This window comes from Hippichthys cyanospilos, chromosome 2, assembly GCF_059441005.1.
Source record: "Hippichthys cyanospilos isolate Australia breed blue-spotted pipefish chromosome 2, RoL_Hcya_1.0, whole genome shotgun sequence".
In the NCBI taxonomy this organism is placed as follows: Eukaryota; Metazoa; Chordata; class Actinopteri; order Syngnathiformes; family Syngnathidae; genus Hippichthys; species Hippichthys cyanospilos.
In genome coordinates, this window is record NC_142370.1 from 26,530,136 (window position 1) to 26,548,601 (window position 18,466).

Below are 18,466 nucleotides of genomic sequence, written 5' to 3' on the forward strand. Positions count from 1 at the left end.
TCTAATTGGTAAAAAAAGTAAATGTTATATGGGTCAGTTTTGCTGTATTTCAAGGCAGACAAATTGTAAGGCAGACACTTAATCTGACTGGCCATAAAAAAAAAAAAGTATCCAACATACATATTCATTTACCAGAAACAGCACAGACATTACCATGAGATAGAATATAGTGGACCCACTAACACTTGTGAACAAACTTTGCTCTACAGTATTTCAAATAATATAATACGGTAAACAGTGTTTTGGCATGAAAGGAAAATAATTTTTATATATATATATATATATATATATATATATATATATATATATATATATATATATATATATATATATATATATATATATATATATATATATATATATATATATAACAGTTTAGTTGTTCCCACCCCAAAATTGTGAATGCTGAACTGCATTGACACAGGGGTCCAATGTAGATTGTTGAAAAAAGAATCACTTAAAGCGTACCTCCGGAGATCCCAAATTGAGGTCTTGGTGGGTAAAGTGAGTAATGCATTGTACAGTTTGATAAATATCTGGTGTTTCTTCCGTTTTTCAGTTTGCACCAAATCACCCGAGTTAGTTTTAAAGGATGGCAGCAATTTGGGAACGGATGTGATGTCAAGCTGTTGTTGCCATTCCTTACCCCCACGGAGTGATATGCCAGATTATTGTTGTCATTGCTAAAATGGAGAATTTGACGAAAGTCAAGAAGAAATGGTCAAACATGCTTGCCTACAACGGAAGCAGCTCAAGTTTAGCCTACCACATAAATACAAAGCACCCAGCTGTAAATGCAGTCATAGCTAACGATAGCAACAAAGATACTAACGTAGCCATAGAATAGATCTTTGCCAAATGAAACTCCAGAACAATTTTCATTTTTCGTATCATTTTCAAATTATTCCGTGATTGAAAAAGATACCATCACTCCCGACGGTCAAAACTTGAGGCTTCGGGCTGGGTTGGGTCGGTCTTAAATACAGCAGACGATAAATGTTCACAACTGCATGTTTTAATGTCTCTCGAGGAAAATCGATGACTGAAGCCACTTTGGTGTCATAGTATATCAATCTTTTCATCGGCCATAACAATATGATTTATTTTAAAAAAGTGGTTGAGAGATTACCTCAAAAATGTAGAGGTGAGATTACGACATCAAATCATTTTTTTATCGCAAAGTTAATTGTTTTAAATATTTGTTTGACATGAGAGTGTCATCGGAAAAGACCTTGCTCTCACGACACAATAAGTACAACAAAACCAAATGGATTTAGTCACGTTTCACTATAATGAGTTCAGTATTTGGTCTTGTGCGTGAGACTTTGTTGGAGTGGATGCTTAAAAGCCACTAGTGCGGCTACTCTCACTTGACAGAGTTCGGGGTGGCTATGTTGTGTTGTTCTTGTTTCCCTAAGCGTTTTTGAGCACCTAAATGCACTAATTCGAAAGGCTGGACTTCTCTGTGTAATCAATGTGTTACTGACAATGTCAAAATCTCCATCCTAAACATATTTTCATTCCACAATCCCACCCTGTTTTAAGATTTGTAATGGTTTATTTTGTTAAGTGTTTTTGTAGAAATCCTCTATTGAACAAAATTAGCTTTCGTAAAGAGGTGGCACGGTGGGGCCTCTTTATACTTCATAGGGGCTACGTGAAAGTTTTGGCTGCCATAGAAATAAGAACATGCAAAAATGTTTCCTTGAATTTAATGATTCTTACAAAAACATCCGTGATTAGCTGCTGACAAACATTAGAAAGTAACATTGGTAAATATACGTTTTACAAATGCAAACATTTCTAATGAGCTTATGATACAATTTTGAATGACCACTTGTTGCAAGGCAAAATTTATAGGGCATGATTTTGCGCTGCTTACTGTTTTTTTTTTTTATTTTTTTTTAGAGTTTTTATTTAAATCTACCCAATTTTAATATGTCTTAGCAGGTACTGAGGAGATGCTTGAGGCCCATCCCAGATGACAATGGGTGAGAAGGAAACTGCTTTCGTGATTGATCACTAGTCAATCACATGGCAAATAAAATAAACTGACAAATGGTCCTGTTTTAACCAGATAAGTCCTGATTTTGAGACCTGTGCCCCAAGTCATGACATTTCTTGCCAGCATTACTGTTTGATCTGGATTAAAGCGTCGCGACGTCCCATTTTTTATTTTTTTTTTTATTGTTTTGGGGGGCCATGTGCACATCAATTATGTAGTTGTCATCGCAATTTGACTATATGAAACAAATGAATCAAACAGAAATCAAAACTGTTTACTCCCACGTTCAAGTAATACTGGAACTAAAACTACTTCTTGCTTCTGTTTCAATGAACTATGGGAAATGATGTCAGACGAATTGAGCTTTTTGGTGATGCGTCCCCTGTGTGGGATAGTGAAGTATGTCGTGCCAATTGATTTTCAGTTTTATCAACAAAGTTTTGCTTTATTTATTCTTTTTTTTTTAAGTGCTCATTCAGCATTGTATAGCTCATAGATGTCAAACTCAAGGCCCGGGGGCCAGAACCGGCCCGCCACACCATTTTATGTGGCCCGCCAAATGCTGATTTGATTTCAAGTTCCTAGCTAAACTTGCAGATTGTCTTCAAAAATAACCATTTTCTGTTCCAGATCTATCTTCTGAACAGTTTTTAATCGGCCTCTGTTTTCAAAACTAGGGAAAGATGTAAACCAGCGAAAATGGCGTTTATTAGACACATGTTTTTCTATTTTTGAGTCCTAAATTTTCAGGATTTTAGAGAAATTAAAGGGGTACGTTAAAATTGAGGCTTTTTTTAGACTATTTTTAGATTTATTCCGGCCCTCTAACAGACACTTTAAGTGCAATGTGGCCCACGATAAAAATCAGTTTGACACCCTTGGTATAGCTGTTGACTGGAGATGCCTCCATTGACCACTCAGACGGTAGGACATCCCAATTGTTCATTTAAAATAGGGTTACAGCAGTCAGTGAGCACATTGCAGGGGATATGTGGAAACATTTTAACATTTGACAAACTAAAATCAGAACAGCCGCATGTCAACTCAAGTTAACAGGGCCAGGGAATACAAATTTTATTCTCTTACCACAATAAATGTGAGCTCATGAGTGCGTTGTTCAGTTCAAATGTTCTGTTGAACTGTCAACCACGCTCGCATTTAACATTAACTAAATGCAAAGTTAAAAACACGAAAATGATCCGTCACAAACACAGCGAAAATAATCACACTCCTTAGTGGAATCCTAATGCCCTATGAAGCTTGCTAATACTGTAGTGTGTGGAACTGCAGTTTGACTTCTCTGCTCCTGCGTGCAAGGGAAGTGCTGCATCAGTGCGCACCCTCCACATGGTACGTGCACCACGCCGGGTGCAGAACATGAAGACGTGATCTCGGAACTGTGCTCGTGATCAATGCCAGGCTCGCCTTCCGGCTTGTACAATGCCAGTGCTCAAGAACACACACACAAATACAAATGAGGCCAGACAACAAAGGTGAAAAATATATTTTTTAAATATGCATTTTGTGTTACTCTACTGTATGTTGCCCTGAAATCAAGAGCTGATGCAAACAATGGTAGGGATTTCTTTTTATGCTGCATTGTATCCGTTTGGAGGAACGACTCACTGTACTATTGTGCAACACTTCATTCCATTACATTATTGAACCCTGGCCATAGAGTGATTATTTTATTTATTTATTTATTTATTTTACCTGCAACATTGCACATTGTTTATTTTTGTCATCATTTACATTTTAATGACCAACCAAGCTGTACAGTTTGGTTCAATTCACAGTGGGGCAACGAACATGAGTTGAGATACACTAGTCAATTCCTGGTCAAAACTGGTCAACCAATCATGATTGCCTAAAATTTAGGCAAGTTTAGGCCCTAAATGTTCTTACCCATAAGAGGGCAGTTACTTTGGAACTGATTTGAATGAAAACATGAAAAAAAAAGATTTTTGAGTAACTTGAGAAAAATGGGCTTTTATTTAAGGTTATTTAAGGATTATATTTTGGTGATGACCTTAGTTTGTTAAGAGATTGTGGACCCCTCGTGTTCAAAAATGGAGTCGGTGCATGTGTGAGTCACATTCATTCATATAGGCTGTTTTAAAATGGATGGATGTGTCTGTGGCATGAAGGAAATACCTTGACACTCATGTGACGTATGTTTCCATTTTTAAAAGTCACAGTAAATCCCTTTAGACTAAAGATGTGACTGTTTTCCCCTTTTTCAGGGTCAAAAAGCCCTATTTGGACTACTCTAGCCCTGATAAGGAAATAAGTCTTTTTCTTTTTATTAACATTAAAGGGCTGTCGAACTTCTATTCTTAAGCCCGGCAGAACCTTTGTGTGTTGTGGCTTTTAATTGCAACAAACGCACGAGGCCTATGGTTTTCTTTTTTCATTTCATTGTTGGGCAAGAGACAAACTTCTGAAGTGCAACAACATACGGTAAATAGCTCAACAGCATGAGAAGAGTGGCTGATAGACAAATAGCCGCAGTCAGCGGAAAGGGATGGGAGAGGTAAGGAGACAGGGACGCAAGCAGCACTCAGCCTTCGAGACAAGGTCATTTCCAACATGCCAGAGGGGGGCCGAGACAAGCATCCCATAAAGCAGATAAAGAACAATTCCAGGAACAACAGGAGTGGAGCCTCTCCTTGGATGAGAAGAATAGAAAGACCAGCATACACTTGGCATGAAGACGACGGGGTGAACTTCAATGCGGCAAGAAAAGCAGTGTCACAAAGTCACGTGCCAAAAATAACAACACTTGCCTTAAAACAGCGTATTGTCTGCCAAGGAGCTGCAACATAAATTTGGTCATTTCTAAATCTACTCACTCAGGTGTTATATTCGATTCCATCACAAAATATATCGACTTCTGTGTGAATAATTTCGTTCCGGTTCTATTCAGCGCTAACAGATCCTAATAGGAAATGGTCGATTAAATTCTCTCCAGGTCAAGACTGTGTACCCCACCGGTGTACCCCAAGGGCGCGTGAACCCACCATTTCTTTTTACTATACCATACATACTTGGATTGCAGCGACTGCGATTGGCGAGCAACCGGTCCAGGGTGTCCCCCACCTACTGCCCGTAGACAGCTGGGATAGGCACCAGCAAGCCAATGACCCTAGTGAGGATGAGTGGCTATAGAAAAAAAAAAAAGAAATGGGATGTAGTGGAACCACTCTTTTCTCCGACAGCACCTTTATTCGTTTTGCTTCGTGTGTCCCTCACTTGGCGGGCAAGTGAGGGAAAAGCGGAAGTAAATACTGTACATATCAGGTAACCCGAGTTCATCTTCCATCAGCTCATCAACCCGGCCGCCATGATGTATTCCTGCTCCCTGTGTGTGATATTAAATGTCGCTGAAGCGGTTTGGTTGTCGCAACGCAGCGAGCAACAAAAGGTAACATTTTTTCACTTTTGTGAACAGGCGAAATAAGCATGTCTGCTTGCACGTCCTTTGCATTGCTCGATGAGCTTTTGCGTCACGTTGCGCCAACTACACTGAATGCAATTCAACCGCGTCGCTTGTTTCGCCGTTTCCACATTCACAAGTTGCGTGAACTACGCTGACCCCAATTCAAAATGTGCCCTTTATCTTGTACCAAAGTGTGCGGGATCACCCACTTCGTATGCAATTTGCCAAGAATGACTGCACTCTTGACTGCGCAATTTGCATGTGCATTATTGGCACGATTCCAATATTTGACTGGTATTCAAATTTCTGTTGTTTTAATTTCATCTTCAGAATGCTGTCTGTGTTATGATGGAGCAGCAAGGGTTTCTTCTTGTTTGGGGCTAACATTCCATGTCCTTTTCCATTCAGCACATTGTTCCATTTACCACTGATTAACATCTTGTTTAAACAGCTTGCAGACACACTGCACTGTTGGTACTGTATGTTCATAAATCCTCCAAGTGCTGATCAACACAATGGCCTGCATTCCTGAAATTGAACGGAAGTCCCTTATATCTGAATCTGGACATTTCTAAGGACATCAACATTCTAGTAACATTGCCTAAAGCACGTTTTAATGCCCGGCGCACCAGCCCTCAAAGATTATGAAGTGCAGCCATTCTGAAAAATAAAATATGCGAAATGGCAGCCCTATACTAAACCACACAGAGACCCTATTTCTATGTATTCTATCGAATATTTATCCAGGATTGCAATCGCTGCATCCTGACAAAGAACAGAACTCCAAATCATGGCCGTCAACTTCTGATCAGAGTCAAGGTGTAGTTTGATCCATGAAGCAACCAGACATGTGTGACTGAGTTTCACAGGGGTCTCATGGGTACCAGACGCTTCCCCTGAGGCTGCTCACTTTAAACACCCACCGATTGGGGACATCCATCCTTCTCGGAAATGAACTCCTCGCTAACAGACGTGGTTTGAGGTTACACTGCAGCGCCGTGAACAGTACTACTTTGATGACTTTGGACATGACATAAGTGCTTTGAGTTTAAATCAATAAATAAAACAATTGCATCGTGAACAAGCATGTCACATGTCTGCTGTATTTTCATGGTATAATTTTCCTTGACTTAACCTGAAACCAGAACCAGGGCCTGTTTGACTCTGTTCATTTGTTTTCACTGAACTTAACTCACATGTTTTTAAAATATGGGAGGCATGCAGGATACCTGGATAAACCCCACAACAATCCAAGGAAGAAAATGCCAGGGAGTTACTTGAGTCATCAAACCAAACCAAATTCTGTATTCAAATTTGCCTTCGTTCCATAGGTGTGTCCTTAAAGTCTGTGAACCCTTTGGGCAATAGGACCCAGGGGATTTTCAAGTCTGACAACCTGATGACAACCTGCAGCCGCTCACTTTTGTGTGTGTGCGTGCGTCTCCAACCGGCCTCCACTTGACAAAAAAGTCAAGTGTGAAACAACAAAAAAAGTTGAGCGTGCCATTGGCTCGCAGGCGATCGTCGAGACAGCTGTGGCAGACTTTGCTATAAAAGTCATGAAGCAATCCACACGTGTACGGGTGTAGACGGGATTTGGTCATCGGGTCACACTCTCCTCCCCATCCCACCTTCCTTCGGGACAACATGAGCGCCTCCGTGGCCGTGTATCGGAGCATCTTCACCGAGGACCGCTTCAAACAAGCCTACGGCTCCGAAGAGGACAACCCGAGTGGAAATTTGCGGCTGTGGGACAAGCTTGCCAGGAGGTGCAGGTGTTCACGGGGGGGCTGCTTCCACCTGTTCCGTCAGAGAGTTCCCATTTTGAACTGGCTGCCAAGATACCGATTTAAGAAATACTTTCTAGGAGACACGATCGCGGGACTGACAGTTGGCATTCTTCATATCCCACAAGGTCAGTCGCGATAGTAATAATACAATCACAGTTGAATAAGACGTTTATTGTCATGCGAAAAAAAGATATAGTAAAAACTATGACAAAAACAATGTCAATCAAACTGCAGCATTATGAGTACTAAAAATACTACTGTTAACTGTATGCTGGGCATTACAGTAAGGATAATCAGTTACGATAATGAATGGATGGATGTTTTAATGTATGTCTATGTAAGATCTAAATTTGTACTGTGTTTTGAGTAAAGTGTCCATTTTTACTGTACTTGCCCTCATGGGGTCACAATTGAACTGAATCCTCTCGTACTGACCTTCTCTGGAACCCAAATCTAAACCGCATATATTGCATATGCCAACGAATTGACCATCATGCTGCCAGGATTAATCCATCCATCCAATTTCTAGAACCGTGTATTTAATGTTATTTATTTATCTTACTGCTATAGTCATGATACAATACTGTTTTATTTTATTCGCTGTATATATCATATTTTATATTCAGCGCAGCCCAGTGGGTTAGTGGTTTACTTATTCTGACTCACATCTACCAGTTTTGTTTCTTTCATTGACTGCAACCTGTATGACTGTGAGTGTAAATACTCATTTGTCTATACTGTACAGTATGTGCCCGTCCATGGTGTACCAGGATAGGCTCTAACGCATGTGTGCCCTTCATGTTGATAAACAGTAAAGATGGCTGGGTGGATGGATGGATTTTAAATTTGGAGAAATAATACAAACATGAGGACAACAAATTATTCCTTTTGCATTAACACGCTATTGAAATTTTCTATATAGCTTTATTAAAAGTGTATCGTTTCCCCAATTTAATTTTTAAAAGTTTTTTTGCGGAGTAGCCGTTTGGCCACTGGGGTGAGTTCCTGTAACAAATAAGTACAGTATTACAGCTTTATTTAATTAAATCCACAAGATGCACTGCACAAAAGATTGAGCATTTCCATTGTTTTCCTCAACACAGGCATGGCTTTTGCACTACTCACATCTGTAGCCCCGATTTTTGGTCTGTACACATCCTTTTTCCCTGTGGTCCTCTATATGATTTTTGGCACTGGTCGGCACGTATCCACAGGTACAGTCCATCTTCCAAGAAATATTATTTATTAGCTGCATTGAGACTGTCACTGAGGTCAAGGACTTCTCCCAGGTACGTTTGCTGTGGTGAGTCTCATGACTGGTTCTGTTGTGGAGCAACTGGTCCCCACGCCTTTGAAGTTCAACTCCAGTTCGCCTGAATGGGTCGACATTGAGCTACAGAGAATCAGCGTGGCCTCAGCTGTAGCACTTCTCTCGGGAATTATTATGGTAATGTGGTGTGAGGATGTTTGTGCACCATAATGGATAGCAGAGGCCTTGCTGTTTGACTCACACATAAAATGTAACCCAAGTTAATTATTCTGTGTTCCAGCTCTGTATGTTTGCTCTTCAGTTGGGGTTCCTCTCCACATATCTGTCAGAGCCAATTGTTAAAGCTTTCACAAGTGCTGCTGCCTTCCATGTTACAAGTTCTCAGCTGCAAAGCATGCTGGGGCTTCATCTCAACCGCCACACTGGGACGTTCTCCTTTTTCAAGGTGAGAAAAGATGACAGTGGAGCTCTGATTCAGAAAGGATAGTAACTTTGTATATAATGCTCTAAGATGCCACAATATGGCCTCAAATGGCTAGTATGAAAGTTTGCCAATATATTGCTCACATAAAATACGAACCCGAAATTAACTCCAAACTAATGGGAGCTCTCAGCTAGATTCATTCTTCACACAAATGCGTGTGTGAGGAGTTTTGAACACATTTTTTAAGCTGCCGCCATTTGCAAAGACATCGGTTGTAATAAAAAGGTAGAGAGTCCATTCCTTGTCAATATATGGGTCCTTTTTGGCTACTTACCGTGAAAAATCGATATGGCAAGTAGGACCCCTGGTGCGTTGCCTGCAAAAGTGTTCTTTTTCTTTGAAGTTGTGGGCTCGTCACCTGTCCCTCGACTGGGCCTTCTCTCCTTCCCAAAGACGTTTGTTTTTTTACTCCTTTAACTTATTTGTGAGTGAACCTTTGGCACTCAAGTGACCAAAAAAAAATCTAAGAGAATCCAGCAAGTTATCAAAATAAGAGGTTTTTCAAAAAAAATGTTTTTCATACACGAATAATACATAAAATGGAAAAAGTGCATTATTTCGGTTGCGGCCCACGCGGCCTGGTATCAGTTGATCCACAGACTGGTACTCAGCCGTGGACCGATGGTTGGGGAGCTCTCCTTTAATGCACCTCATGCACAGTCAGACGTGAAAGTATAAAGTATGGCACTGCAGCATTGAACCCATAAAAAATGACAAACCCCTATTAGGGGAGGTGCAGTTTTTTTTTTTTTTATATTTTGTTACTCGGCAAGGGTCCACCTTAATTCTCGTGGAATGGGTGGGTGGGGGGCCTCACTGTATACAAAGGTGGTGTACCACTTTTGTTAAATGTTGGGCCCTGTAAAAGGGGCTCCAGAATGAGATTGGTTGACGCACAACAATTTATCTGTTCAGACTTTAGCCTCCGTGATGGAGAACCTGCCTCAGACTAACAGGGCAGAGCTGCTGATCTCATTTGTGTGTTTGGCGGTGCTGGTTCCAGTGAAAGAGATCAACACACGTTACCGGCAACGATTGCGTACACCCATCCCAGTGGAGATCCTAACGGTCAGTTGGAATCTTGTTCTTAATGCCCAAGAGTCAAACTCTGATTCTCGGGACCGGGCAAATCATCATTTTATGTGGCCCGCGAAAGCAAAACATTTACTTAATTTTTCTTGTGCAATCAATTGTTTCTTTTCAGGTTTGGTAGAAAAATGGTACCTATGGAGGAATATGTAGCTCACCACGTAACATTTAGCTGGCTAAGATTTCTTCATCACAGTTTATACACCAGATTTGTAACACAGCACTAAAGCACTCGTATAGTTGCTCTATGCACATCTTTTAACCATAATCACCACTGAAACAAGTTGTTTACAAACTTTGCCTTGCCAACGTCTACATACAGTAGCAATTAGTGTTATTTTGTATGCTTCTTTAGGTGATCATTGCCACCAGTGTGGCCTATGCTTTCTCTCTGGACTCCATTTATGACATTGAGATTGTTGGCCACATTCCAGCAGGGTAATTATTCAGCAGTACAACTCACTAACAGCACCAACAACCCAACAAATGCATTTTTTAAATGTATACTTCCTTTCTTGAGATTCCCTAAGCCTCAGTTGCCTGCCATCTACACATTTCCTGACATTGCTGGGGACACAGTTGCCATCACATTTGTTGGGTATGCTGTGTCTGTCTCACTGGCAATGATCTATGCTGACAAGCATGGATATTCCATCCATCCAAACCAGGTAGAGTCTGGAAATGCTCGCTGAAGCTTCTTACCAGTCTGGTGATTTGAACTTGTTTTTGCAGGAGCTGCTGGCTCATGGTATCTCCAACACAGTGTCTTCTTTTTTCACATGTTTTCCAAGTTCAGCTACTCTCGCTACAACAAACATATTGGAAAGTGCTGGAGGATACACACAGGTAGGATATACCCAGGGCTGGGTGATGATGGTCATAAAATTCATATCACGGTTGAATAACTTCACGGTTATGTTATACATTGCAATAGTTTTAAAACCTATAATGCTAGTACTTTTGAAGAGTACCGTGGCAAGTCATTTATGGTTTTTAGATACAGCTGCTTGCTGTTTAGCTGTTAAATTATATTCACTCTTGACGATTAATAATGTATCATTGGATGAGGAATACTTGTACATCTAAAACTCGGAATGTCATGGCAAATTATTACAAGGATTGCCCAAAGCAATAATTTCAATAGTGCTAAATAATTTTAGAAAAGACTCAATAGCATACACTACAACAAGCTGATATATTAATAGTGATAATGTTACTATTAAGGATCCTATTAGAATGGCCAGTGCTTTTAGTGAGCATTTTTCATCTGTATGTAGTTCCCCACTCTTTGAATCTCTACATGCCTATGTTCTCTTAGTTCATTCAAGATGTACCAGCTCTTTCTCTTAAAAAAAAAAAAAAAAAAGTCTACCCTAATGATATGCAAAAAGACATTTGTGAATTGAATTCGGGTAAAAATCCAATCTATCGTTTTTTTGTACCACTTAACTGGAAACAGGCCGGAGTATAAAGGCTATCGTATAAAGTTGGTGAGCCTGACAACCTCAGAAATTAAAGACCCATTTCTATTATTAATAGTGTGGCAAAAATATTTGAAGAATTGATTTTTAAGTAGTTGTCACAGTATATAAACACTTTTAATATACTATCTCCTTTCCAGTCAGGCTTTAGATCGAACCTTTTCACAGCCACTACTTTACTTAAATTCCTCAATGATATAATCACCTTGTTTGATACGAGCATCTTAACATTACTCATAATAGCCTGGCTAGGTTCCTCTGAAGATGCCCTAACGTGACAGATTATTGTGTTATGTATGATCTGCTTGACTGGTTCACAACAAAATATAGACTGTTCTTGCATTGACTGCAGTTTAACTTTAAGTTTTATTTCTTGAATCTGTCTTTTTATTCGGAACAATATCTACATCCTCCACAATACAGGATATAACCGAAGAAATACAACAATGTCCCCACAAATAAATGTCCCCACACCTAAGAAGGATATTGGTCGGCGTGCCTTCTGCTACAAAGTCCATTTGATTCTTCAAGATTTTGAAGAAAGAAAAGTGCTTACATTAAACGTTCAATAACTACATAGAGAACTGCATACAGTACAGAAGTACTGTGCTTGCGCAGTTGATCGAAGGTGCATTCAGTGACTACTTACAAAGTGGGACATCTCAAACTAGCTATATATATAATCTATAGAAATACTAATGCAGTGTACCAAAAATCAATGACTAGTCTGTGAACACATTGCAGAGGGAACATGGAAACGTTTGTTTATTTATTTGACAAGCCAAAATCAGGGCCTCACAGTGGCAGACCCGTTAGCATGTCCGCCTTAGAGTTCTGCAGTAGCCGGTTTGCTTCTGACTCCAGCCCTCCTGCTTGGCGTTTGGATTTTCTCCCGTGCCTCTGTGGGCTTTCTTTCTTTTCCCACAATCCCCAAAACATGTATGGCAAATATAATAGACACTCCAAATTGCCCTTAGGTGTGTTTGTGAGTGTGATTGGTCCGTCACCAGCAAGTCCGCGACCCTTGTGAGGATAGGTGGTTAAGCTAATGGATGGATGGAAGCCAAAACTATAACAGCTCCATGTCATTTCAAGTTGCAGGCAGGAAAAAAACATTTTACTACATTGGCACAACATCATGACTGAGCAAAAATTGTTGGATCATGGTACAGTGGGTTTATGAGATTAATAAGTTCCGCGGTTGGGATAATAACGTGAATTCACTGTATTGTGGGCAATCCGAAACTATGTTAAATAGCTAATGCATGTAAAACCTCAGGTAAAAAACATCAAAATTGAATATACATAAATTGGTATCAAAATAGTATAGTTAGTGCTATGTATATTTAATATACGTGCATACAATTGAATAACATCTTAAATGAAAAATATGGAAAGGATTTATTTACGTTTGACTGAGTGACGAGCTCGTCATGGCCGTATTCCCTAGTGAGAGTAGCCTAGCCTAGGCTAGTCTATCTTTCTATTTTTTTCTTATCTATTTTTTATCTTATCTATTTTTTGATTATCTCCAGCTTCGTTTTTGTAAAAATCATCTTTTTGCTTCCCTATTTAACATCACTAGCAATCTTGGAACCCATGGCTAACCCATTCAAGTTTGAATTAAGCAGTAAAATGCACAATAAATACGTTATTTTAAGCACTCAAAACGAGATCCAGTCTTTAGCATGCGGCCATTTTGACCGTGACGCCGACCAATAGCAGACCAGCATTGTAGTGACGTAAGTGGTGACATATATATATATATATATATATATATATATATATATATATATATATATATATATATATATATATAAATGGATGAGCGCTGACACATCCAACATGGCGGTCACACATGGACACTGACAGCATTGTTGGCTATGTCATAAGCCGAAAGAAATGGCATAAAGAGGGGACAAAAAAACGTTGCGGTCCACGTCATAAGGTGAAAAAAGCGCAAGGCCGGGACGTCGTAAACTGGGGTCCACTGTAATTGCATTGAGTTGTTTTGCGCATTTGACCTTATACAAGATAGCATTTACTTTATAGCATTACCAAAGTATTAACACAACCGTGACCACAAACTATTAATTAAGTTTGTTACAAGTATTTCCTGGTGGGACTATTTTGCAAGTTTCATTTTCAGCGAGTTTGCCGTGTCCCAGTTTTTATTTTTATAAAATCTTGTCATCGTCCTTGCTAAGTGCTTCTCAATTATATTTTGCCAGGACTGTCAGTCAATGGTTTGTCATGTCAATCAATCAATCAATCAAATTTTATTTATATAGCCCTAAATCACCGAAGTCTCAAAGGGCTTCACAGAATGAAAAGAGGTCATACAGAGACATCTTTTCAGTATAGGGTACACAACAGCATCCCCTGTTGCATCCCCTCATGTGTGTTTGTTTCTGCAGTTTTCTGGCTTGTTCACCAGTCTCGTTGTACTAATAGTTCTGCTGGTTATTGGACCCCTCTTCCACTTCCTACCTAAGGTGTGTTAAAGTGTAGCATCAGAGGTTAAGGAGCAGAGACGAACCTGCTCTCATTCTTCTCGGTATGTTTGTCCACAGGCGGTACTGGCATGTATCAACGTGACGAGCCTCAGGCAAATGTTCTTGCAGTTCCAGGAATTACCGCATCTGTGGAGAATCAGCAAAATTGACTTTGTAAGTCCGCAGAATGGCGACAGACTAAAAGTTATTGGATCTTTTCTGGGTTGTAATCCCCAGACAAGACTCCCGTAAGGGAAGATTGAAGAAATCTTATGAACACCATTTGATCAAGCAGGCGAATTGGTCTTTTTCAACTTTGACTAGAAACAGCGGTCATCTTTCTGTTGGGACACAGGATCAACCGCCTCCCATAACTTCTAGCTACTGTTTTGTCTTGTGATGTGAAATGTGTCCAAGTATCTTTTCATGAATATTGTTGAATATATGCAGATGGTTTGGGTGGTGACCTGGCTGTCGGTTGTGGTTCTCAATGTGGATCTTGGCTTAGCTATCGGGGTGGTGTTTTCAATGATGACTGTAATCTGCCGCACGCAAAGGTATATTTTTTTTCACTCAGCATTTCAATACCTTTACAGCTGTCTATTATAATTTTATGCACATCTTAATCTCGTAACAGCCAATGTAGCCATAGCTTACCGATTGCTGTTGTACCGAATGTTGTGGCTCATTAGTAAAATGATCAAGCTTACCTAATGTCCATCAGGCATGTTCATTGCATCCTCTGAACCATGGTTCATTCATCAGGGCTGGTTGCTCCGTGCTCGGCAGGGCCAGCAACACAGAAATTTATAGACCTCTGGAGAATCATAGTAAGGTGAGTAGATGCTAAATTATCAAGCATTCTTCTTTAAGTCCCTGTGAAGTTAAAACTTCTTTTCTAAATGTGCACCACAGAGAATGGTGTCGTCAGTGCCAAAGTCAATTCCGAATAATTAAAAAAAAAAACAGCAAGTATATCAAAAATAATGCTTCCAAATTTTGAAAAACCAACCAAGCCTTTCTCAACAACTGCGAACGCGTGAAAAGATGCTAGCAGAAAAAAGAATGCAATTTTTGTCTTCCTAAAACCACATTTGAGTTGCGAAAATATGCCCATTTCACCCATCCGGTGGCTCATTTATACTCATGATTGGGTGGTTCGTCCGCAATGTAACCAAGTGTAACTCACTTGGAAAATTACGGAATGACTCCGATCTTCTCTGCAAGTTCTGCCAAAAGGTAAACATTCATTTTTGGGATATGGGCTTAGCTTTCCAGCATAAAGTTGCTCGAGTTTTTATTAGTGACTGAAGCCCATTGTCCGGGTGTGCAATTAGATGCCATTTCAGACGCACCCCAACTAATTAGGAAAGATAAATTGTGAAAAAAGTCTAAGGCTTTAAACATGTTGTCAGCAATTATCTTAAAACCTGTAAAATGTATTTAGAAACTTATCTCTGAATTCACTTTACGACATTTCAGTCTACTTTTGTAACTCGATGTAAAGCCAGTGAAGTAAACTCAGAAAGTAAATGACATCCTGTGTTGCTTTCAGTGCTATGAGGTACCAGGGATGAAGATCCTGACATACAACGGACCTATTTACTATGGAAACCGTAGCTTCTTTCGGGAGCAAATGAGCCAGTTGTTGGGCCTGACGCCAGAGAAGATCCGCAGCCGAGAGAAGGCCAGAAAAGTTCTGGAGAAGCGTAAAAGAGAGACCAGTGTGAACACGGTGGTACGTCTGCCGAATACACCAAATCACCTTAGTCAATGTATACGCTTAAATGGGGAGTTTCAAAAATCAAAAATTAATCATCGTAATACACAAGTGAACTGTGAAGTAAATTTAAAAAAGAACAGCGGTCTGTGGCCCAATCATGTGTCACTAATTTAGTGCTTCTCATTAAGAACATACTTTACGCCCCTGCCCCCAACACATTTGTAACTATAGTAAGGATGTTCTATACCACTTTGTTTCATATTAACATCAGTGCGAGTATGCCCCTCTTGGGTAGTCACTAGTACTGATAACAAGTACAGATACCACTAGTACTTTTGATACACAAAATTTCCTTTCTAAAAACTCTGACCATTTTAAAGAAAGACCTACCTTTTCTAAAGTTATAGCAAGTGTAATGAATTGAACATCACTTGTCCCATATTAAGGTCTCGATGGAGTTAATTCAGCACTGTTTTAAAGTTTGACAAATATCTAGTTTGATAAATAGCTAGTGTTCTCATTTTTGTGTCTAATCTCACGTTTGCTAAAATAATTTAAATAATTAAAAATAATAATTTAATTTGCTGCGCCATGTTAAGACCGGATGTGACGTCAAGTCAGTCATTGGGCCATTGCACTGAGTATTTTTTTTTCACTAGGTGTTCTAAATAGGCCTCCGTAGAAAAGGTCTTTTAAAAAAAAAGCGACAAAAACAGCTGATCACTCTGCTGTGTAAAGTCTCCAACCTCACGTCTGGTCTACGAAGTTTCAATCTTTTTTAAACACATTTGCATTGTGCACACGCACAATGGGCACAGCGGTCGGATGCTGCCCCCCCCCCAAAAAAAAAACCCCATCAAACTGAAAACTTATAGTAAGAGTAAAACTACGTTATGAATACAGTGTTTTTTTGTGTGTGTGTGGGGTAACAAGGTAACAGGCCAACACATATGTCAAGTTCTACTCCCTTTTTTTTGAACATATATGATAGAATATTGTTTTTTTTTCATCGAAAAGTCCCCTATAATGCAGTAAAGCTACGTGAAAAAGTATTTCTTATTTTTTGGCCTTTTGTCATTCTTCAGGAAGGAGGCATTGCTAATGCATCTTTTTCCTCAGAAAATGAGTTCTTTCAATCTGGTAAGTTGTGGCAATCTACATAGTTTGATTCGTAGGATACCATAGTGTAGCTACTGTACACGCAATGTTTTGAGTGTTGTAATTTAAGTCTACTTTTTAATTGCAAGTGATTATTTTTGCTGCTGTTCGCAGAGACAACCAAGCATGAGGTCCAGGCTGTACTGATCGACTGCAGTAGCGTGATTTTTGTTGATGTTGCAGGAGCGAGACTCTTTACTCAGGTTTGTGCGCAAAAGCAACTAAAGTGTCTCCTGGCAGTGTCGTATGCCAACATGTCTTATTTGGTTTGCAGATGTGCATTGAATGCCAGAAAATTGGAGTTCATGTGTTTTTGTCCAGCTGTAATGGTATGTATAAATACATATGTACTATATATGGCATGTATTTTTTTTGAATGTTGTCGATGGAATTCGTTTTCGAAGATAACTGTGCATGATAGTCTAGGAAATGTCTAATTTGTGACCTTCCTAGAGGGTGTTTTAAAGATCCTCACATCAAGCGGCCTCATGAACTACATGAACCCTCAGCATATTTTCGTCACAGTGCATGATGCTGTGATGTACATTCAGCAGCAGACGGTACAATACAAACAGCCACATACTGGATCCAAGCATGTTTAATATGCCGTAACTATTGCCATTCATTGCAGGAAAAACATCCAGACAACACCACGACTGTTTGGGTGTGAGACGGATGCGCACACACCGATGAAGACTCCGGTTCCTCATTAAAGTGTTTTGGAAAAAAAAATGGGCTTGGACTTGCCAGCCGACCATCGGGTGCATGTTACCTGTAGATGTGTTGCAAAGAAGCAGTAGCCTATTGTAGCATTATTGAGGCTTTCACAGTGTTAACTATTTTACTTAAAAATCAATGGCAATGTTGTTCTTAACAAAAAATAATATTTGTTTGAAGTACAGAAACAAATCTAGCGAAATGTGCACTGAGCTGAATTTCTATATTTTATTTGTGCTTAAATAAGACCACGCGTACAGGACATGCCAGACAATACTGTTTGGTATTTGTCTGCACCTGGCTGATAGTGGCTGTTCTCAAAACAGATACAGTACAGTATATCCCTATTCAAGATTTATGAGACAATATTTTATTAAAGGAAGTAACGTTTTCTCATCAATATTTTGTCTTGGTTTCTCTCTGTGTATGTGTGTCTGTGTTTAACATTTTATTACAGGTTAGGAATGTGAAGTATGCCAGGTTCTTGGATTATATTGTGAGACAAGATTGAAAACCTGATGAAAAACAGACAAGCCTACTTCACTACAATATCCGGATGATTGTGACACGGAAAGCCTGAGCAAAAATAAATAACCTTTACAGCGGTACCTTGAAGGAAACATCTTTATCAAGGCAATTTTTGAAAAGGCCGAGTAAACGTTACCCAATCACTCTAACGCACTCTGGCGGTCAAAAGAGGCGGCTTCTCGCACAGTCTGTAACCTTGACCTAATAAAACTGCACTAAACCAGGAGAGAAAAGACACAAATATAATTATGTTCTCGCTTGATGTTAGATAGCCAAATTATTATTTT

General features: G+C 39.6%; 1 protein-coding gene across 1 annotated transcript; it reads left to right on the top strand.

The window, feature by feature from the left end:
- Positions 1-6,886: 6,886 nt before the first annotated feature.
- Positions 6,887-18,051, top strand: slc26a10 (solute carrier family 26 member 10). The gene is made up of 18 exons (XM_088407672.1): positions 6,887-7,359; positions 8,338-8,448; positions 8,524-8,681; positions 8,785-8,949; positions 9,904-10,056; positions 10,433-10,515; positions 10,598-10,745; positions 10,810-10,923; positions 13,976-14,053; positions 14,132-14,227; positions 14,504-14,610; positions 14,819-14,888; positions 15,609-15,791; positions 16,862-16,916; positions 17,049-17,137; positions 17,209-17,263; positions 17,388-17,494; positions 17,566-18,051. The coding sequence occupies exons 1-18, from the start codon at positions 7,092-7,094 to the stop codon at positions 17,602-17,604; spliced, it is 2,079 nt and encodes a 692-aa protein (XP_088263798.1). The 5' UTR covers positions 6,887-7,091; the 3' UTR covers positions 17,605-18,051.
- Positions 18,052-18,466: the final 415 nt, after the last annotated feature.